The 17,824-nt window shown below is 46.6% G+C and overlaps 1 protein-coding gene and 1 pseudogene across 1 annotated transcript; both read left to right on the top strand.

The window, feature by feature from the left end:
* The first annotated feature begins 2,819 nt into the window (after positions 1-2,819).
* GJA4 (gap junction protein alpha 4) lies at positions 2,820-3,948 on the top strand. Its single transcript, XM_004371965.2, has one exon. It carries the CDS (start codon positions 2,925-2,927, stop codon positions 3,924-3,926), a length of 1,002 nt encoding a protein of 333 aa, XP_004372022.1. The 5' UTR covers positions 2,820-2,924; the 3' UTR covers positions 3,927-3,948.
* Positions 3,949-16,830: 12,882 nt separating this feature from the next.
* LOC101349521 (dynein light chain Tctex-type 1-like) lies at positions 16,831-17,353 on the top strand (annotated as a pseudogene).
* Positions 17,354-17,824: the final 471 nt, after the last annotated feature.

Here is a 17,824-nt window from a genome sequence, read left to right as displayed (position 1 = left end):
AGAAGACTAGAAGTCACTTTATCCCATCCCGCAGGGGCCACCATCCCTGAAGTTCTGAGGTCTGAGCTGCCCCAGACAATCCTTCTCCTGGGGCTAAGGGCAGAACCCTCGGGGCCCCAGCCCTGGGCCTGAGAGTCAAGAATTGAATCCTGCTATGGAGAAACAGGGGCCTTCCTGCCACCCAGCCCCAGGCCTCCACCTCTACCTTCCCTTTCCTTAGCTGCCCGCACCCCACCACCACCACCACCACTACTCAGTACCCTGAGCTCCTCCCTCAGCCCCTTCTACAACCCACAGACCTTTCTTGTTATAAAAGTTTTGTCACAACTTTTTTTAGCCACCTTGCTTGAAAATGTTCTATGTACCAATAATATGTATCAACAAACCTTCTAAAACCCCTCTCGAGCTCCATTCCCTCTGTGCTTTAGATTAGCCCATTGAATCTTCCCCTAACCCTGCAAAGCAAGTACTATGACTATCCCCATTCTATAGAGGAAGAAACTGAGGTGCAGGGGTTTAAGCAACTTGCCTAAGAACACAGGGGGTCAACAGCCAAGTCTCAACTTTTTGGCTCTGCCGCCTCCATGGCCAGGAAATTCTGAGATCCTGGGGGCAGTGGCCAAGACCGCATAAGCCCAGGTCCTTGGGCCTTTGTTCATGCTGTTCCTCTGCCTACTATGCTCTTCCCGCTTCACCGGGCTGACTCAGTCTCCAGGAAATGTTCCTAATCATGTCCCCTGTGAGTCTCCCTGTACTTCTCAGAAGAATGTTCCACATTTATAATTGTCCTGTTATCCAAGAACAAAGGTGCTCGATGTCTGCTTCCTGTACCAGCCTGTGAGAGCTGGAGGCCAGAGACCATCCCGGCTGGTTTATGGTTGTCTCCAGCTCCACGCACAATACCTGCAGCACTGCAGACCCCTCTTAGTGTTCACCCACGGGGTGATGCCAGAATGAATGATGGCTGGCTCTCCTCCACCCCCCAACCTAGAGACAAGAATGGGATCCATTTTTCTATCAAGGAGCCCATGAAAGTTACTTAGTGACCTCTGATGGTGTAGCCTGCCCAGGAAGGAGGATATTTAGGACATTGCCTCCCGAGGCAGAATTCTAGAAGAATACAGACTGGGTTGGGACCCCAGCCCCACCATGCACTCTATGAAGTGCAATCATAACCTCCCTTTCCCAGTGGGGTTCTCTGAGTCCTAATGAGCTTCATTGCTGAGGTCCTAGCACAGTGCCTGGCACACTCTGGCCACCTACTAAAGGAGTAGTCTACTTTCCTCTCACCAAGGGCAACAGGTCCCCTGGGTCAAGGGAGGGCCCTACCCTACATACCCTCTACATCTTCATCCCCTCCCCACCGCATCCGTCACTTGCCAGGATCAGCAAGCTCCCCGCTGTAATCCTTCCGAAAACACCTCTTCACAGAGTTGGGACCGTGAGACTTTACAGTCTGGAATGTCGGCTGGTGATGTGAGAGCAAGGAAAGGGAATTACCAGGCCCCTCAACTCACACAGCGCCGTCTCCAGAGCCCCTTGCTTTAGAGCTGATTCAGGGAACCTGCCCCTCCCCACCCCTGCCCCCGCCCCCTCCCCGGATCTTTTTCCAGCGCCCCGCCGCCCTCCCTGGCCCATTTCCTGCCCCCACCCCGCCCCTCCGCGCTATTTAAGGCGCCCCCGCCGCCTGGCGCCGTCCAGCAGGGCTCCCTCGGGCGCCGCGGCGGCGATCGTGCGTCCCCACCTGGCTTAGCCCGGCAGGCAGGCGGTGAGTTGGCGGGCCTGAGAGCCACCTGTAAGCAGGGGTCGGGCGGGGACAAGAGTCCCGCCACCTGCCGGGGCTGAGGGGAGCTGCGGGGCGCGCGGTGAGGGGAAGCACAGCCAACACGCTCACCAGCCTGAGGTGGGACAGGTTTTGTGCTAAGCGCGTTTCCTACAGCCTTTCCTTGAATCCTTACAAGAATCCTAACAAGTAGGAATACTATTATTTCCGCTTTACAGGAGACTGAGGCTCTGAGAGGTTGTCACTTATCCAAGCCTCCGGTTGGTAAGGGTGAGGCAGGATTTGAACCAAGGTCTGGTTCTAAAGCTGGGGTCTAAACCGCTTTGTCCGGGAAGAGGCACCTCCCTCCTCCCATTCCCCTACCTCCCTCCCCACCCCATCCTCCCAGACATGCTGGGAACTCGGTGGCCTGTGCCTCCGCCTGCAATGACAGTTCCTCCCAAGAGTCTAGAATTTAGCAGCGACAGCTTGCGGGGTGGGGATGAGTGGAGGAGAAGGCAGGACCAAGTGTCCATACTTAAGTCACAGGTGGTCATTATTGCTGACAGGTGGAACTGATGGAGGACATTACCTTCTAAACTTTTGAAAACCTCTCCTCCCTCCATCCCCAAGCTTAGGGTAGAGTGAGGCCAACTAGGTGAGACATGAGAGGGAGGGGAGCAGGGCCCCTGGGAAGCTAAAGAGAGCATCCCCGCCCCCCAACTGTCTGGGGGTAGCCAGCCTTGGGCAGAAGGGAGAAGGGCACAGCACAGCTGTGTGAACTTGGATAAGTTCCTCAAATTCTCTGTTCCCATAGGCTCCGGAGCCTCAACTTGATCCTGGTCTCTTTGGGCTGTGGTCATCCTGGGGCTCTGACTGGGGGAAGAGGGACACAGAGGTATGACTAGGCAGGTATCTCTACCGTACCCCTGCCATTCAGAGAAGCAGAATGAGAGGATGCACAGAGCTTAGCATCCATCACCCAAAAATCTGCTTTGGGTCCTGTCTGCACTGCTGGCTGTGAGCTGAAGCCCAGTCCCTTCCCCTCCCCGAGCCTCAGTTTCCCTGTCTGTAAAATGGGATGGCAGACCTCCCTGCAGGCTAGTTTCTTGGTCCTGTTGATGTTGCTCTCTGTCTCCCCACAGACAGAGGCCCGGGAGCGATGGGCGACTGGGGCTTCCTCGAAAAGCTGCTGGACCAGGTCCAGGAACACTCGACTGTGGTAGGCAAGATCTGGCTGACAGTGCTGTTCATCTTCCGGATCCTCATCCTGGGCCTGGCTGGCGAGTCGGTATGGGGCGACGAGCAGTCGGACTTCGAGTGTAACACGGCCCAGCCAGGATGCACCAATGTCTGCTACGACCAGGCCTTCCCCATCTCCCACATCCGCTACTGGGTGCTGCAGTTCCTCTTTGTCAGCACTCCCACCCTGGTCTACCTGGGCCATGTCATTTACCTGTCCCGGCGTGAGGAGCGGCTGCGGCAGAAGGAGGGGGAGCTACGTGCTCTGCCCGCCAAGGACCCCCAGGTGGAGCGGGCCCTGGCGGCCGTAGAGCGTCAGATGGCCAAGATCTCGGTGGCGGAGGACGGGCGCCTGCGGATCCGCGGGGCGCTCATGGGCACCTACTTGGCCAGCGTGCTGTGCAAGAGCGTGCTAGAGGCAGGCTTCCTCTACGGCCAGTGGCGCCTCTACGGCTGGACCATGGAGCCCGTGTTCGTGTGCCAGCGTGCACCCTGCCCTTACCTCGTGGACTGCTTTGTCTCCCGCCCCACGGAGAAGACCATCTTCATCATCTTCATGCTGGTGGTCGGACTTATCTCCCTGGTGCTCAACCTGCTGGAGCTGGTGCACCTGCTGTGCCGCTGCCTCAGCCGGGGGATGAGGGCTAGGCGGGGCCAGGAGGCACCCCCAGCTCAGGGCTCTTCCTCGGACGCTTACACTGACCAGGTCTTCTTCTACCTCCCCATGGGCGAGGGGCCCTCGTCCCCACCATGCCCCACCTACAATGGGCTGTCATCCAGTGAGCAGAACTGGGCCAACCTGAACACAGAGGAGAGACTGGCTTCTTCCAGGCCCCCCCTCTTCTTGGACCCACCCCCTCAGAGTGGCCGAAAACTCCCCAGCCGCCCCAGCAGCTCTGCTTCCAAGAAACAGTATGTGTAGGAGCCTGGGGCTTATGTCATCCAACAGAGGGGCCTTGGCAAGTCTGCTGCCTTGGATGTTCCCTCCCTTAAGACTCTGAGATGGCTAGGGCTGGGGCCTCGTTGCAGGTTGTTTTGAACACCTGGGTACCTTCCTGGAACCAGAGGATACCATGCCTTCCCCTCTAGAACATGGCTTTGTCCCAGACACAGACAAAGCTAGCTTAGGGTGGTCCTGGCCAAAGATGTTGGGGGCCCTCTGGCCTTTTTCACCCGGTCCAGAGGATTCCAGAGTCCACTAGCCCCATTCCCACCGTCATGGAAGATTCACCTCAGCCCAGGTGGTCCTCACACCCTCTCCTCACAGGAAAAGGCTGATCAAGGCTGCTGGGTCGGCCTTGATCACCCAGGTAGACAGCGCCTGTGCTGGTGGGTGGTGGGGGGATGGGGGAAGACTATGGGTCTGGAGCTGACCCTGTCAAGAGGACTGGGGCCTTGTTCTCATCACTCCTTCCCAGTTCCGCTGTTTATGCTTCTAAAATAAACAGGACTTGATCACAAGCTGGGTGTGTATTAATGCTGTCGGGATATGCCTCGGGGGGCAGTGGGGGGGAGGCAGTTATTTTGCCCAGGCTTCCTTTTCTTTTTGGTCCTGCATAATCTCTTTGGCCTCTGCAACCCCAAATCCAGCCAGCACCTTCAACCCTCAAACTCTTAACATTCTGCCTCTCTGCAGTCCTGAGTCCTAAACACTCTGCCTTTTGGAGGGCTTCAGGCACCAGTCACTTCTCTCCATCCCCGCTGCCCGAGCCCCAGTGGCCTGCCCGTTCATCAACAGCCAGAGCAGCACTTTCCCCATCCTGCCCCATGCCTGTCTGGTTCCCAAGCCATTCTGCACCTTGCAGTGTGTTTACTCTCACTGGACACTTTGCTCTCCAAGCACACGTGCCAGCTAAATCCTTCACAGTCCAGCTTAAATGGACCCTGCTCCCCTATCCCACCTCATCCTGGACCTCTTGGTGTTTAGGGAGAGGGCATTTAGGTCACTGTCCCTTCCTACCTTGGCACTTTCTAGTCTACCCACCAGAAAAAGCAACTCAAAGGCCTGCACTGTACCTCCTTGCCATACACTCAGAACTCGGTGAAAACGATGGCCCCTGGGTGGTGCAAACAGTTAATGTGCTCAGTTGCTAACCAGAAGGTTGGTGGTTCAAGTTCACCCAGAGGCACCTCAGAAGAAAGGCCTGGCAATTGACTGCTGAAAAATCAACCACTGAAAAGCCGATGAGCACATTTCTACTCTGACGCACATGGGGTCACCATGAGTTGAAATCAACTGAAGAGCAACTGGTTTATAGAGAGGTGGAGGAGTCTAGTGGTGGGACTGAATCTTGCCTCTGAGTCATGAAGCCTGCAGAGAAAAATTCACACTTGAACTGGATCTTGAAAGGGGAGTAGGAATCCGCCCGGGAGGGAGGAGGACGCTGAGGATCTGGGCACAGAAAACTGCAAAGGCCTGGAGGGAGGGAGTGGCCAGGGCTAAGGGATGTTCAGGGTCTGAAGGGCCATCTAGGATACAGGAGAATGAGCCCAGTGTGGACCGAGCTGGTCTTCCACACGGAAGAGTGACCCAGGTAGGGAAGAGCACTCAAGTAGTGGCGCTCGGAGGCAAGCTGGTTGTTCTCCCCACCCCAGGAAGATCCGGGGTCTGAGCTGGAGGAGGGAATGGGTGCCCATCTCCTGTGACTGCATGCTTTTCCTGAGAGCCACGATGTCACTGCAGCAGGTTGGCAACTTGGCCCTCCCCCACCAGGATAGGCCTCCAAAGAGCCAGCTCTGTATCCCCCACCCCACACTAACTCACTCACTCACTGCTTCCCCATCAAGTCTGAAGGCTCAGCCTGAGAAGTTACAGGCTCCCGTTGTTCCCTCTGAGTCCCTAAGACCCAACCAGGCAGCCTCCTCACTGCTCCCCAAACTCACCCTTTGCCAGCCTGGAGTACCCCACACACACTTCCAAACGCCACCAGTCCTTAAACACTATGTACTCTGGAAAAGGCAGAAGAAAGAGTAAGATGAGCTTTGGCATCAGAGGGTCCTGAATTTAAATGCTGCCTCCAACCTAAACAAGCCGAGTGCTCTGAAACCAATCATTCCTTCTCTGAGTCTCAGTTTCCTCATCTGTAAAATAATATCACTTGCCTCACAAGTGGCAAGAAATAAAATTTTTAAAAAGTATATGAATGTGTCTGGTTCATAGTAATCGTGCAATAAAATTCAGTTTTTGTTTTATTAACTTAGGTCCTTCCTCCTCCAGGAAGCCCTCCCTGACTCCCCCAGGCACCTCCCCAGCAATCACCTCTACCTCTCAGGAATCTGGACCACTGCTTAGTACTTGCGTAGCTCATCTCCCCATATAAGTCCCTAGGTATTGCCAGGGAGACATTTTTATTCCCCCATGGGCCTAGCCCAGCATTCGCTTTGGTTATGAAATGAGCGAGGGAGTCAGACTGGGCAGAAAAGAGGCTGTTGACGTGTTGGGGGAGCATGACTTCAGGAGGCTTCTCCCCTAGCCAGGGTGAGAGGGAGGGCTGTGGGTCAGAGGTTGCTCTCTCAGAGTCTGCCCCACCTGAGGGCCCTGGGAGCCTATGTTTCTGGTGTTCTCTATCTGTCCTAGTTTGCCAAGGTAGGTGAAGAAAGTTTGAAGTGAGTGAGGAGGCCATCCTTCCCCTCCCATAAAACTAACCAGCTCTGAGCTCAGTGTTGGGGCTGGGGTCAGGCTGGGGCTCAGGGACTTGGACCTTCAACAAGGCTGAACTTGGGCCCTAGACTGGTGGCCACACAAACACAACGGCAATTGGGCTAGGGGTGGAGGGTTAAGGTTGGTGTAGTGGGGACAGGCCATATAGGTTGGGGTGGGAGCGGTGCAGTGGGGTGAAGACTACTGCAACGCAGAGTGGCTATAACCTTCACCCACCCACTGGGCACACCTCCCCTCCAAGCACTGGTGCTGGACGGCTGAAGTTATTAAGCATTTCCTTGTTGATGTGGCCTGGATGGAACACCGCAGATTCACCTCTCATTTTCTTCCTTTGCTTCTGCTTCCCACCAGCCCATCCCTCACCACCACCAAAATCCAAGTTGACAACAGGCAGCTCTCGGTCACAGAAAGAGCCATAGTCTGGAGTTAGGAGGCTGGTCTCCCGCCTCCCACCTTGGCCACACTCACATGACTATGGCTCTTCCCCTGCTCTGGGCCTTAGTTTCCCCATTGTCAAATGAAGGGTTGGATTAGAAACAGGTAGGTGGCAATCAGGCGTGAGGAACGTTGCACAGGATGATTTGTCACAGATCATTGGCCTGAACCTCATGAGTGATGTACTATTTCTCATAAATCAGAGGAGATTCAAGGCTATTTCTATTATAAGATCAATTCCCATCATCTGAACTCACATTGCCTTCCTCCATAGGAAAGAAAAGGATGGGGTTATGTACAAGGCACTGGGAATTTTGCATCACATAAGGTCATCTTATCTGTAACCCATGAGAGCATATAAACGTCATGGACTGCACATAAACAAAGCAGGGGTGACAGGCTGGGTGCTGTCAAGCTTCATCCCAGTCCAACTTGCTGGCTTGCTGACCTCTGGGCTGCTGACCTCACGGTTCCACTGCTGACCTCCAGTGCCTTGACTGGGGGTCCTTCACTTCCTTTCCATGCCAATCTCAGCGTGACCATTGACGTTTGCAGGAAGAGGTATGCATCACAGAATTGTTGGAACGTTGTTCTCCATCTTATAGCTTCTCCCACCGGCCCTGGCTCTGACCCCAAGGGCCGCACAGGCTCAGCTGCTCTGTCCTTCGCATACAAGCGCTGCAGCCACATGCAGGAAGCCACCAGACCCATCCTAAGCTCCTCTCCCATGCCTCCAGCTGACCCTGATTTCCAGAGGTCTCTAGCCAGCCTACAGTTTGTCTACTTTCCTTAACATACTCCCCCCCACACACACAAACCAAGTGCTCGACATGATGCTCCAGGTGATCAGAATCCAAATTATCACCTCTCTTACCCCAAAACATAGAGGGCCAGCGAGGGTAAGGGAGACCCTCGGTGAGATGGATTGGCACAAAAGCCTCAACAATGGACACAAACATGCTGGCAATCATGAGGATGACACAGGTCTGGGCAGCGTTTCGTTCTGTAGCACATAAGGTCATCACTAGTCAAAGTCAACTCGAGGGCAGCTATCTATCTACTCCAAAACTTATACCTCTACTAATACAACCTAGGATGACATTAATTTTTTTATTTCCTTCACTTGTAGTATATTAAAACTTTTTTTTCAGATTACAAAGGTTATACATGATCATTATAGACCCACCATACAAAAGTAACAACTATTAATATTCAGAAGTAGTTCCTTCCAGCCTTCTTTCATACATGCTTTTTAAATAAAATCGTAGTAAAGGTGTACCTACACAGCCTGTGTGGTACAAGTGTTTTGCAATGGCTCTGCGAAAGAAAGGCCTGCCAAATTTCTTCCATAAAGATTATAGCCAAGAAAACCCCATGAAGCAGTTCTACTCTGTAACACATAGGGTCACCACGAGATGGGAGCCAACTCGACAACAGCTAACAACAACAACAAAGGTGCACCTCCAGTTTTGTATTCTGCTTTTTTTATTTTACATTAAATCATAAGCCTTTTCCTCCATGTCATTAAGTATCTTTGGAAACCCCAGTAAATGGCTTTATCATTATCAACTTAACCGTGACTCTGTTAATGATTTTTAGATTGTTTGCAACTAATTATCCTTTATTATAATTGCACTGTGGTGTAGACGCCTGTGCATAAATGTTTTCCAAATTTCTGTTTCCTTTAGAAAGAAAATACCAAGAAGGGAAATTACTGGGTCAAAAGATACGAAGTTTAAATAAAAATGTAGCGTTTTCTTTTCTGGTTATGCAAGTAATTCATTGTAGATGATGTCAGAGAAACCAAAAAGCACAAGCAAAATACAAGAAGTGAAGGCACCAACTACCTCTGGGAGTGGGTGTGAAGGTGGAGCTAAAAACTGGAGACCTGACCATGGCTCCCCTCCTCTATTCTGAGCAGCTAGGTGCTCCCTTATCCCCCAACTCTGCAGAAGAATGGCAGTTTATTCTCTCGAGAGGACAGAACAGAGTCTCTCGATGGGAGTATACTGCATAGTTAGAGGGTTGGAGTACCATAATGAAAACCGAGGAATTAAGTGGAAGTTTACATACTACATGGTGGGACCCTCAGTCTCTCCCCTCACTTGGCTCCCAGAATGCTGGTTGAGAGACAAGGCTATACACAGGGGTTCCACTCTAGCCTGGAGGTCATGGAAGGTTTCATGGAGTAGGTGACCTTTAATGATGAAAGATGAGAAGGAATGATGGAGAGAAGAGATGGGGAAGAGCATTGCAGGTAGAGGGAACAGCATATTTTAAGCCACCGAAGAAGAAGCAAGCGGTTCAATATATTCATTGCTCAGGGTTGTTTTTGATATGTACTGCCAAATTGCTTTCCAGAAAAAACTACTTATATATTCGACAGCGTTGTATGGAAGTGCCCACTGCAAGGCACTCACACTGGTATTACGATTTTTTAATTCCTTTGCTTATTACGTAGGCAAAAAAAAAAAGGGTATCACTTTCAATGGGTTAGCTTTGATTACGAGTGAGTGTCAGCATTTTAACACATACCTCTTCAGCATTTATGTTTCTTCTATAAATTTCTTTTTGCCCATTTTTCTATCAGGTTTGATCAGTTTATATAAGCTCTTTATATAGAGAGGATATCAGTGCTTCATCTGGCATATTTGTTGTAAATAATTTTCTCAGCTTGTTATTTTGCCTTTTAATCTATAAAGTTTTTAGTTTCGATGTAGTCAAATTTATCAATTTTTCCCATTCCAATGGTTTTATGCTTACAGTTACCTCCATTCTAAGATTATTTTTAATTTTATATAATAATTTAACCCATCTTGAACACAATAGGAGACAAATAAATGTCAAATAAAATAAAAGAAGGAACAAATAAATTAATTTTAGCATGTAATGGAAGGTGAAGCATTAACCAATGGTTCCAGCAAATAACCAATGGTTCCAACAGCACTTATTGAATAATCCTTCCTACACTAATTTGTGATATCAGCTTTACCATATACTACATTTTTATATGTAACATGGTCATATTTCTGGACTACCTATCAGTCTCTTTCATTGATATGTCACTACCACTCTTCATTACTGTAGCTTTGTTGTTATTGTTCCATGCCGTCGAATCGATTCTGACTCATAATGACCTTGTATTACAGAGTTGAAGAGCCCTATAGAGTTTCCCAGACTGTAATCTTTACAGGAGCAGATCATCAGGTCTTTTCTCCTGAGGAGCAGCTGGTGGGTTTGAACTGCTGTCAGTCTGCCCACCTTTCAGTTAGCAGCTGAGTGCTTAACCATTGCACCACCAGGGTTCCTTGGTAGCGTTGTAACACATTTTTATATCTGGTGGGATACGTCTCCCTTTATTACTTTTACTTTTGTTCAGAATCCTGGAAGCCAGGTATAGGCCTCGGTGGGTGTTTGGAAGTCTTCTTGGAGGAATCTGGCATACCCAAAAGAAAAGACTTAAAGGTATTGGCACTGGGGGTTCCCCCAATGAAATAGCCAGCTAGATCACTGTGCAATGAAGATTCCAGTCGGTAAGCTCCGCTCATTCATTCAGAGTGCCGAGATTTTTTAGTAAACCTCTCTTAAATATGAGCACACAGCCAAGGAGCCCAGGTATTTAAGGAAAGCATTGTTTTTGAAAGAGTCTCCCCAAAAAAAACCCAGAATAAAGATTTCTAGAGGAAACAGGGATCATGCATATGGAAGAAAGCATTCTGAAAAAACTATCACTGCATTCTTCAGAAAAACATGCAGAGAACAATAAAACCAAGTTCTTGGAAATTATAAAACATTATTGCTGTTGTTATTGTTAGATGCCATTGAGTTGGTTCCGACTCATAGCGGCCCCATGCACAACAGCAGGAAACACTGACCAGTCCTGCGCCATCCTCACAATTGTTGTTATGCTTCAGCTCATTGTTGCAGCCACTGTGTCAATCCATCTCGTAGAGGGTCTTCCTCTTTTTCGATGACCTTCTACTTTACCAAGCATGATGTCCTTCTCCAGGGACTGATCCCTCCTAATAACACGTTCAACATATGTAAGACATAGTCTCATCATCCTTGCTTCTAAGGAGCATTCTTGCTGTACTTCTAAGATAGATTTGTTCGTTCTTTTGGTAGTCCACGGTATATTCAATATTCTTTGTCAACACCATAATTCAAATGCATCAGTTCTTCTTTGGTCTTCCTTATTCATCGTTCAGCTTTCACATGCATATGAGGCGATTGAAAACATCAGGGCGCGGGTCAGGCGCACCTTAGTCTCCAAAGTGACATCTTTGCTTTTCAACACTTTAGAGAGATCTTTTGCAGCAGATCTGCCCAGTGCAATGTGTCGCTTGATTTCTTGACTGCTGCTTCCATGGATGTTGACTGTAGGCCTAAGTAACAAGAAATCCTTGACAACTTCAATCTTTCCTCTGTTTATCATGATGTTGCTTATTGGTCCAGTGGTGAGAATTTTTGTTTTCTTTATACTGAGGTGCAATCCATACTGAAGGCTATGGTCTTTGATCTTCATCAGTAAGTGCTGCAAGTCCTCTTCACTTTCAGTAAGCAAGGTTGTGTCATCTGCATAACGCAGGTTGTTAATGAGTTTTCCTCCAATCCTGATGCCCCGTTCTTCTTTATACAGTTCAGCTTCTCGGATTATTTTTTTCAGCATACAGACTGAATAAGTATGGTGAAAGGATACAACCCTGACGCACACCTTCCTTTCATGACTCTAAACCACGCAATATCCCCTTGTTCTGTTCTAACGACTGCCTCTTGATCTATGTACAGGTTTCTCACGAGCACAATTAAGTGTTTTGGAATTCCCATCTTTGCAATGTTATCCATAATTTGTTATGATCTACATATTTGAATGCCTTTGCATTTTTTATAAAACATGATAACAGAATTTAAAAATTCAACAGACAGGGCGGTGGGAGATAGTTAAGCAAATGCCCTGCCCCCGAAAGTAGAATAAAAAGACAAGGATATGTACTTTAGAAAAGATTTTAAAAAATGAATTAGAAAACCAGCCCAGGAGGTCAACTAACAGGAGTTCCAAAAAAGGAAACAGAAAAAAATATGAGTAGAAGAAATCAGAGAAAATTCAAAAATTTCTAGATTGAAAGAACCACTGGGTGCCCAATCCAATGGATGAATATAGGTCTACACTATGAGGAATTCTTAGAACACTGAAGACAAAGACATGAGCCTACAAGTTTCCATAGAGACAACACAGCTCACACATAGGCTCAAGAATCAGAATAGCATCAGATTTTGCAATAGTACTGGAAGCTAGAAGACAATGGTGCAACACCTTCAAAATTCTGAGGAATGTGATTTTCACCCTGGAATTCTATAGCCAGACCAACAACCAATTAAAGTGTGAGGGTAGACCCTATGCCCTGCGTTATGGATTGAATCGTGCCTCCTCCCCCACCCCACCCCCAAATATGTGTTGAATTCCTGCGGATGTGATCCTCTTTGGAAATAGGACTTTTCTTTTTTTTTTTGTTAGTAAGGTCATGCTGGCGTAGGGTGGATCTTAAGCTTAATCATTTCTGAGTTACAAAAAGACCAGAATAGACAGAGACACAGACTGTGGTAAACAGACACCATCTGAGAATCGGCTACAAGCCAAGGAACCAAGGAACACCAGGGACTACCAACAAGGAAGGAATCGACAGGGCCAAGATCCTGATTTGGACTTTCAGCCTGCAGAACTGTGAGAAAATAAATTTCTGTTCTTAAAGCTACCCACTTGTGGTATTTGTATGACAGCAGCACTAGTAGCTAAGACATTCTGCAATCATTTTAGTAGCATGATTCCTTGAAAGTTTGAATGAACTTGCCTGTAAATACAGCTGGACTCAGCACCTTTTTTATATGTCATTCTTCTAACACTTTTTCACTGTCTTCAGCAATTATTTGTATATTCATATATTCTTCATTGTGATTCTATTCTAGTAATTTATAGTTCTACACATGCACAAGAAAAATGCCTATTTGATGTAAGTTTTCTGGCAACCTCATCTCATCACACCCTGTATTCTCATTTTTCTTACACGTCAACTAAATCCCTAAGAAAATTATTCCATAGTTTCTTTGTGTGCCATGTGGAGATGTTTTGCTATCAGGGCTATGCAAGTTTGGTAAAAATAATTGGAAAACTTTCCAGCAAAAACCCCCTAAGCACGTGGGCTGCCACTAAACCATTACCTCTCCCAGTATGAGCTTACATAATTGGGAATTTGGGCAATAAAAGTGACAAATTTAGCCTTTGTGCCAGTTAAATGCCATCATGTCCACTTCAGCCCATTACTCCATCTCACAAGATCCATCCTCTTAAATCTAGATTCTATTATGCAGAGTATTAGCCACCCCTAGCTTTGATAAACTGGATTTATCCTTCATCTGATAAATCTGAGAAGCTTAACGCAATTAAATGATCTTTCCTGGTGGAGATGTTTATTCCTGGGCCTGTGTGTTTGAGGCCTTCTTAAGTGCAAAGCACTATTTTGAAAAGGCCAAATTCCTTGCTCCACCCCACCCCATGGGAGGGGAGGCAACAGAGCAAAGTATTATGGAGAACCTGAGGGCATGGCCGGGACTTGATCACCTAGACCAGGAAGGGCAAGGCCATTCACTGAGCTTGGGGAATCACCATCAGTCCGGCTTGGCTGTGACCCAGAGAGATCTCTAAAACTAGAAATAGGAGCTCATTGGTGGAGGGAGGGTGGGTCCCATGAGGGGAAGTAAAGGGCAGACACAGAAGGTCAAGCCAAGCGTAGGACCCATTTAGCTTCCCGAGAGGAGATGTCCAGATGTTAGGTTAGGGTCACTGGTGTAAAAGTGAATCTTTAACCAAGGGAAGAACCAACCTCAGTCTTACCTGGTCAGTCCCTTCCAAGGACAGAACACAGTAAGCCAGAGATCCCAGGACAGCTCTTCAGGACTGGCTCTAGAGAGGCCTCCAGAAGGACTGAGATGACAACACAATGTATCAGAGCCAGACAAAACTAGAGTAGAGATGATGAGGAGACAGGCTAAGACCAAGAACTCTGTCAACCCAGCAGCAACATCAATGGGACTTTTGACACTATCTTCAAATGCAGTTAGATGTACTATTGCATTTTAAAAGCATTCCAATATATTAAACATACCATAATTTTTAACTCTGTTTATACAATTCTTTATCATTTAATATACCAAGGACCTTAACAAATGAAAATGGCCAAGGCTTCTCAATATTTGAAAGGCTCTAAAAAGGCAGAAACCTGGACCAAGTATTTTGATAGTCTAAGTCTTTAGGTCTCCCTCACTAGACCACGATTTCCCTGAGGGCCTGAACAATGTCTCCCCAATGACCAGAATCAGAGAAGTTCTACAAGGAGTAGGACCAGGAAAATAAATTCATAAGGTTTGTAGAGTGAAATTTAATTGAACTGAATTAAAAGGAACTCTGAGAGATTATGACAGGGCTCATCAGAGAACCCTTTCAAAAGAGTAAAGTTCATGAACTTATTTGGGGAACATAAGGAAGTAAAGAGCAAGGGAGATCTACACTACCTACAGCCAATTTAAGAGAAGAGAACTCCAAAATATTGCATGGAAGACAGGTAAGAGTCACAAAAAGAAAAGAAAGTAGGCTGCGTCTGAGGATCTGTAGGAAGAAAAAAAAAAAATGGAGCAAACAGGGACTCAGCCCAGATTAGAGAAGTATCTTCTCTGAGGTTAGCAGCTGTCTTTGAACAGGCATCTGAGCCCCCTCCTACTGGGGAGGGAGTCCTAAGACAAATTGAAGGCAGGGTTTACCTCTCATTATGGAAACTGAACTGGGGAGATAGTATCTTTTCCCTGAAACCTAGCAACCAGGCCTTGGGTCCATGACCTGAGTTCAGCCAATCAGATGCTCCCACTCAGGACTCTCCAGGAAGTGCTACAAAGACATAGGACAGTTAGAGATGAGCCCAGTGGTAGGGTGGTAAGCATACAGGGGCTTCAGAGTCCAAGGAGGAAATGTCCAGTGACGACATTACCAGCTGAGGAGTCCTAACCAAACCATTTCCATGATGGGATCTTGGCTGGGCTTTGCCTTCCTTGGATCCTATTAAAACCCAGTTCTCCAGTCTTCTGTTCAATTCTATGAGGTTTTCATAGCTATACCTTTCCAGTTAAATTCCTTTTCTGCTAATTAGAAATAGATTGTGTTAATCAGAGTTCATATCTATTGTTTTCAACCAAGAGTCCTAACTGGTGTTTAAAAAAACAAAAGCTATATAATTCTATGTCACAGTCCATAAGTATACAAATGTCATCATCCAATCATTGATTAAAATGTTGAACAGAACAGAGGCTTGGACAGAGTCCTAGAGACCTTCCCTCACTGATATTTCTCAAGTTTCTAGAAACTATATCCTACTCTCATTAGCATAGTATCACGTACACAACTTTAATGGCACATGGTATTTCCAAATATCATGACTATTCATTCAACAAATATTTATTGAGGGTCTACTATATTCTGTGTATTGTACTGATCATTAGAGATCTGTAGAAAACAAAATAGACCTGGTCTCTATCTACAAAAATCTCATAGTCTAATGGAAGAGATAGAAGTTAAATAAAGCGTGCTAACTGAAAAAAGCCAAACACAAAAGGCAACATACTATATGATGCCATTTATATGGAAGTTTAGAAAATGGAAAACTCTAATGCTAGAAAGCAAATCAGTGATTGCCAGGAACTGATGCTGGAGGTAGGGGCAGAAGGGAACTCTGTGGTGTGGTGAAATCTTTTATATCTTGATTGTGACGGTGGTTACGTAACTATTTACATTTGTCAAAACTCATTAAACTCTACACTTAAAATCAGTGAATTTTATTGACTGTAACATCTACCTCAATAAAGCTGATTAAAGAAAACTGATGTATGAGTTAAATACCAGGTTATGCACAGCTGAAGAGAAAATCAGTGAACTGCAAGATAAATTTGAAGAAATTACTCAGAATGTAGCACAGAGACAATGACATACATAATATAAAAGAGGCTAAAAGAGAGGTTAGAATGAAAAAGCCAAACATACATGTAAAAGGAGTTCTATAATGAGACACGGGATAGGGGAAAGCAGAAATATTTGAAGATATAATAGCTGAAAATTTTTCCAGAATTTATTAAAGACATAAATTCTCAGAATTAGAAAGCAGTAAAAGTAAAACAAAATCAGGAAAACAACAGTGAACAAACAGGTAAGGTCTGCCCCAGAGGAGCTTTTATTCTAGTAGGGAGGGGAAGGAAATATATTTGTGATATATCAGGTGAGGCTAAGTACTAAAAAAACTAAAAAAGGTTGCAGGGCTAGACGATGATTAGACATGTTCTATTATAAGTAGATGCTTACAGATTGTCTCTCTAATGTCAAGTCTAATAAATAGTAATAGCAAGAAAAAAAGAGTAAAACAAAATCAACATCTAGACATGATAGCTAAACTGCAGAACACCAAAAAAAAAAAAAAAAAAAAAAAAAACAGAAAAGCAATCAAAGAAAAGAGATTCCCTTCAAAGGATCGACAATAAGACTAAGAGAAGACTACTTAATAGCAAACAAAAAAAGCAGAAGACAATGGATTCAAAGTGTTGAGAAAAATAACCACCAGTGTGGAATTTTACACCTAGCTAAACAGTCATTCAGGAATGAGGAAATTGAGGCTGAGGCCATGGTGCAGGAGGAAAGATGGAGGATTACCAGGCTGCCGAAGAGACCACGTTTGTTGTTGATGAAATTAGATACATTGTAAAAGAGGCTATAACCAAACCAAACTCTGTGCCATCGAATGGATTCCGACTCATAGCGACCCTATAGGACAGAGTAGAACTGCCCCATTGGGTTTCCAAGGAGCGGCTAGTGGATTCGAGCTGCCAGTCTTTTGCTTAGCAGCCTGGGCTCTTAACCACTGCACCACCAGGGCTCCTAAAAGAGGCTATAGAAAGTGCAATTGGTGGTAATGCCTACCAACACAGCAAGGTGACTCAGTGGACCACGAACATAGCTGAGCAAACTCTAAGACAACTCACCAAGCCAAGCTGGGAAAGCCATTTAAATACAATATGACCTGTGTCATTATGCAGAAGAATGACCTGGACTGTATATGACTAACTCTTGCTTCCGGGACAGCTCCACTGAAGGGTGCTGCGCTGGGCAGTGGGAGAGCAAGACCACGTACTGCATTGTCAGTGCCTTCGACCTGTCGATTTAATGCCCACCCGCCTGTCCGGGTGTTCTTTTGTTTCAAAATTTCTGTTCCATCTTCTACCACCAACCGTGAATTCAGTGAACACCTTTCTTGGTTTTTGTTTTGTTTTGTTTTTTTAAGTGTTTTTTGTGGCACTCTCAAAATGTAGAGAAAAAAGACAAAATGACTGCATTGCTTTGTGAACTGCACACGGAAGTTGGCAGGAGCATTCCCCTGCGGTAGTCAGAAGCCGTGTTGCCGTGTGTCATAACTCTGAATATTTCTTTTCAAAGGTGCTAAAACTGAAATCTGCTAGTGAAACTTCCTCTACTCTCTGGCATGATTCAAATACACTAATTTTCCATACTTTGTAGTTTCGTTGGGATAATAAATTATTCCAATTGAAAAAAAAGAATAAGGATATTGAAAAATGGTCTGGCAGTTCTTCAAAAGGTTAAACAAAATAACCATATGCCCGAGCAATTCTACTTCTGG

The sequence above is a fragment of the Trichechus manatus genome, unplaced genomic scaffold (genome assembly GCF_000243295.1).
Source record: "Trichechus manatus latirostris isolate Lorelei unplaced genomic scaffold, TriManLat1.0 scaffold00015, whole genome shotgun sequence".
NCBI classification, from domain to species: Eukaryota; Metazoa; Chordata; class Mammalia; order Sirenia; family Trichechidae; genus Trichechus; species Trichechus manatus.
Note: the sequence above shows the minus strand (reverse complement) of the source record. Positions and strands in the feature narration are given on the sequence as shown.

Bases quoted from the DNA above. Each gene is read 5' to 3' on its own strand.
- GJA4 (XM_004371965.2), top strand. From the start codon at position 2,925: ATGGGCGACTGGGGCTTCCTCGAAAAGCTGCTGGACCAGGTCCAGGAA.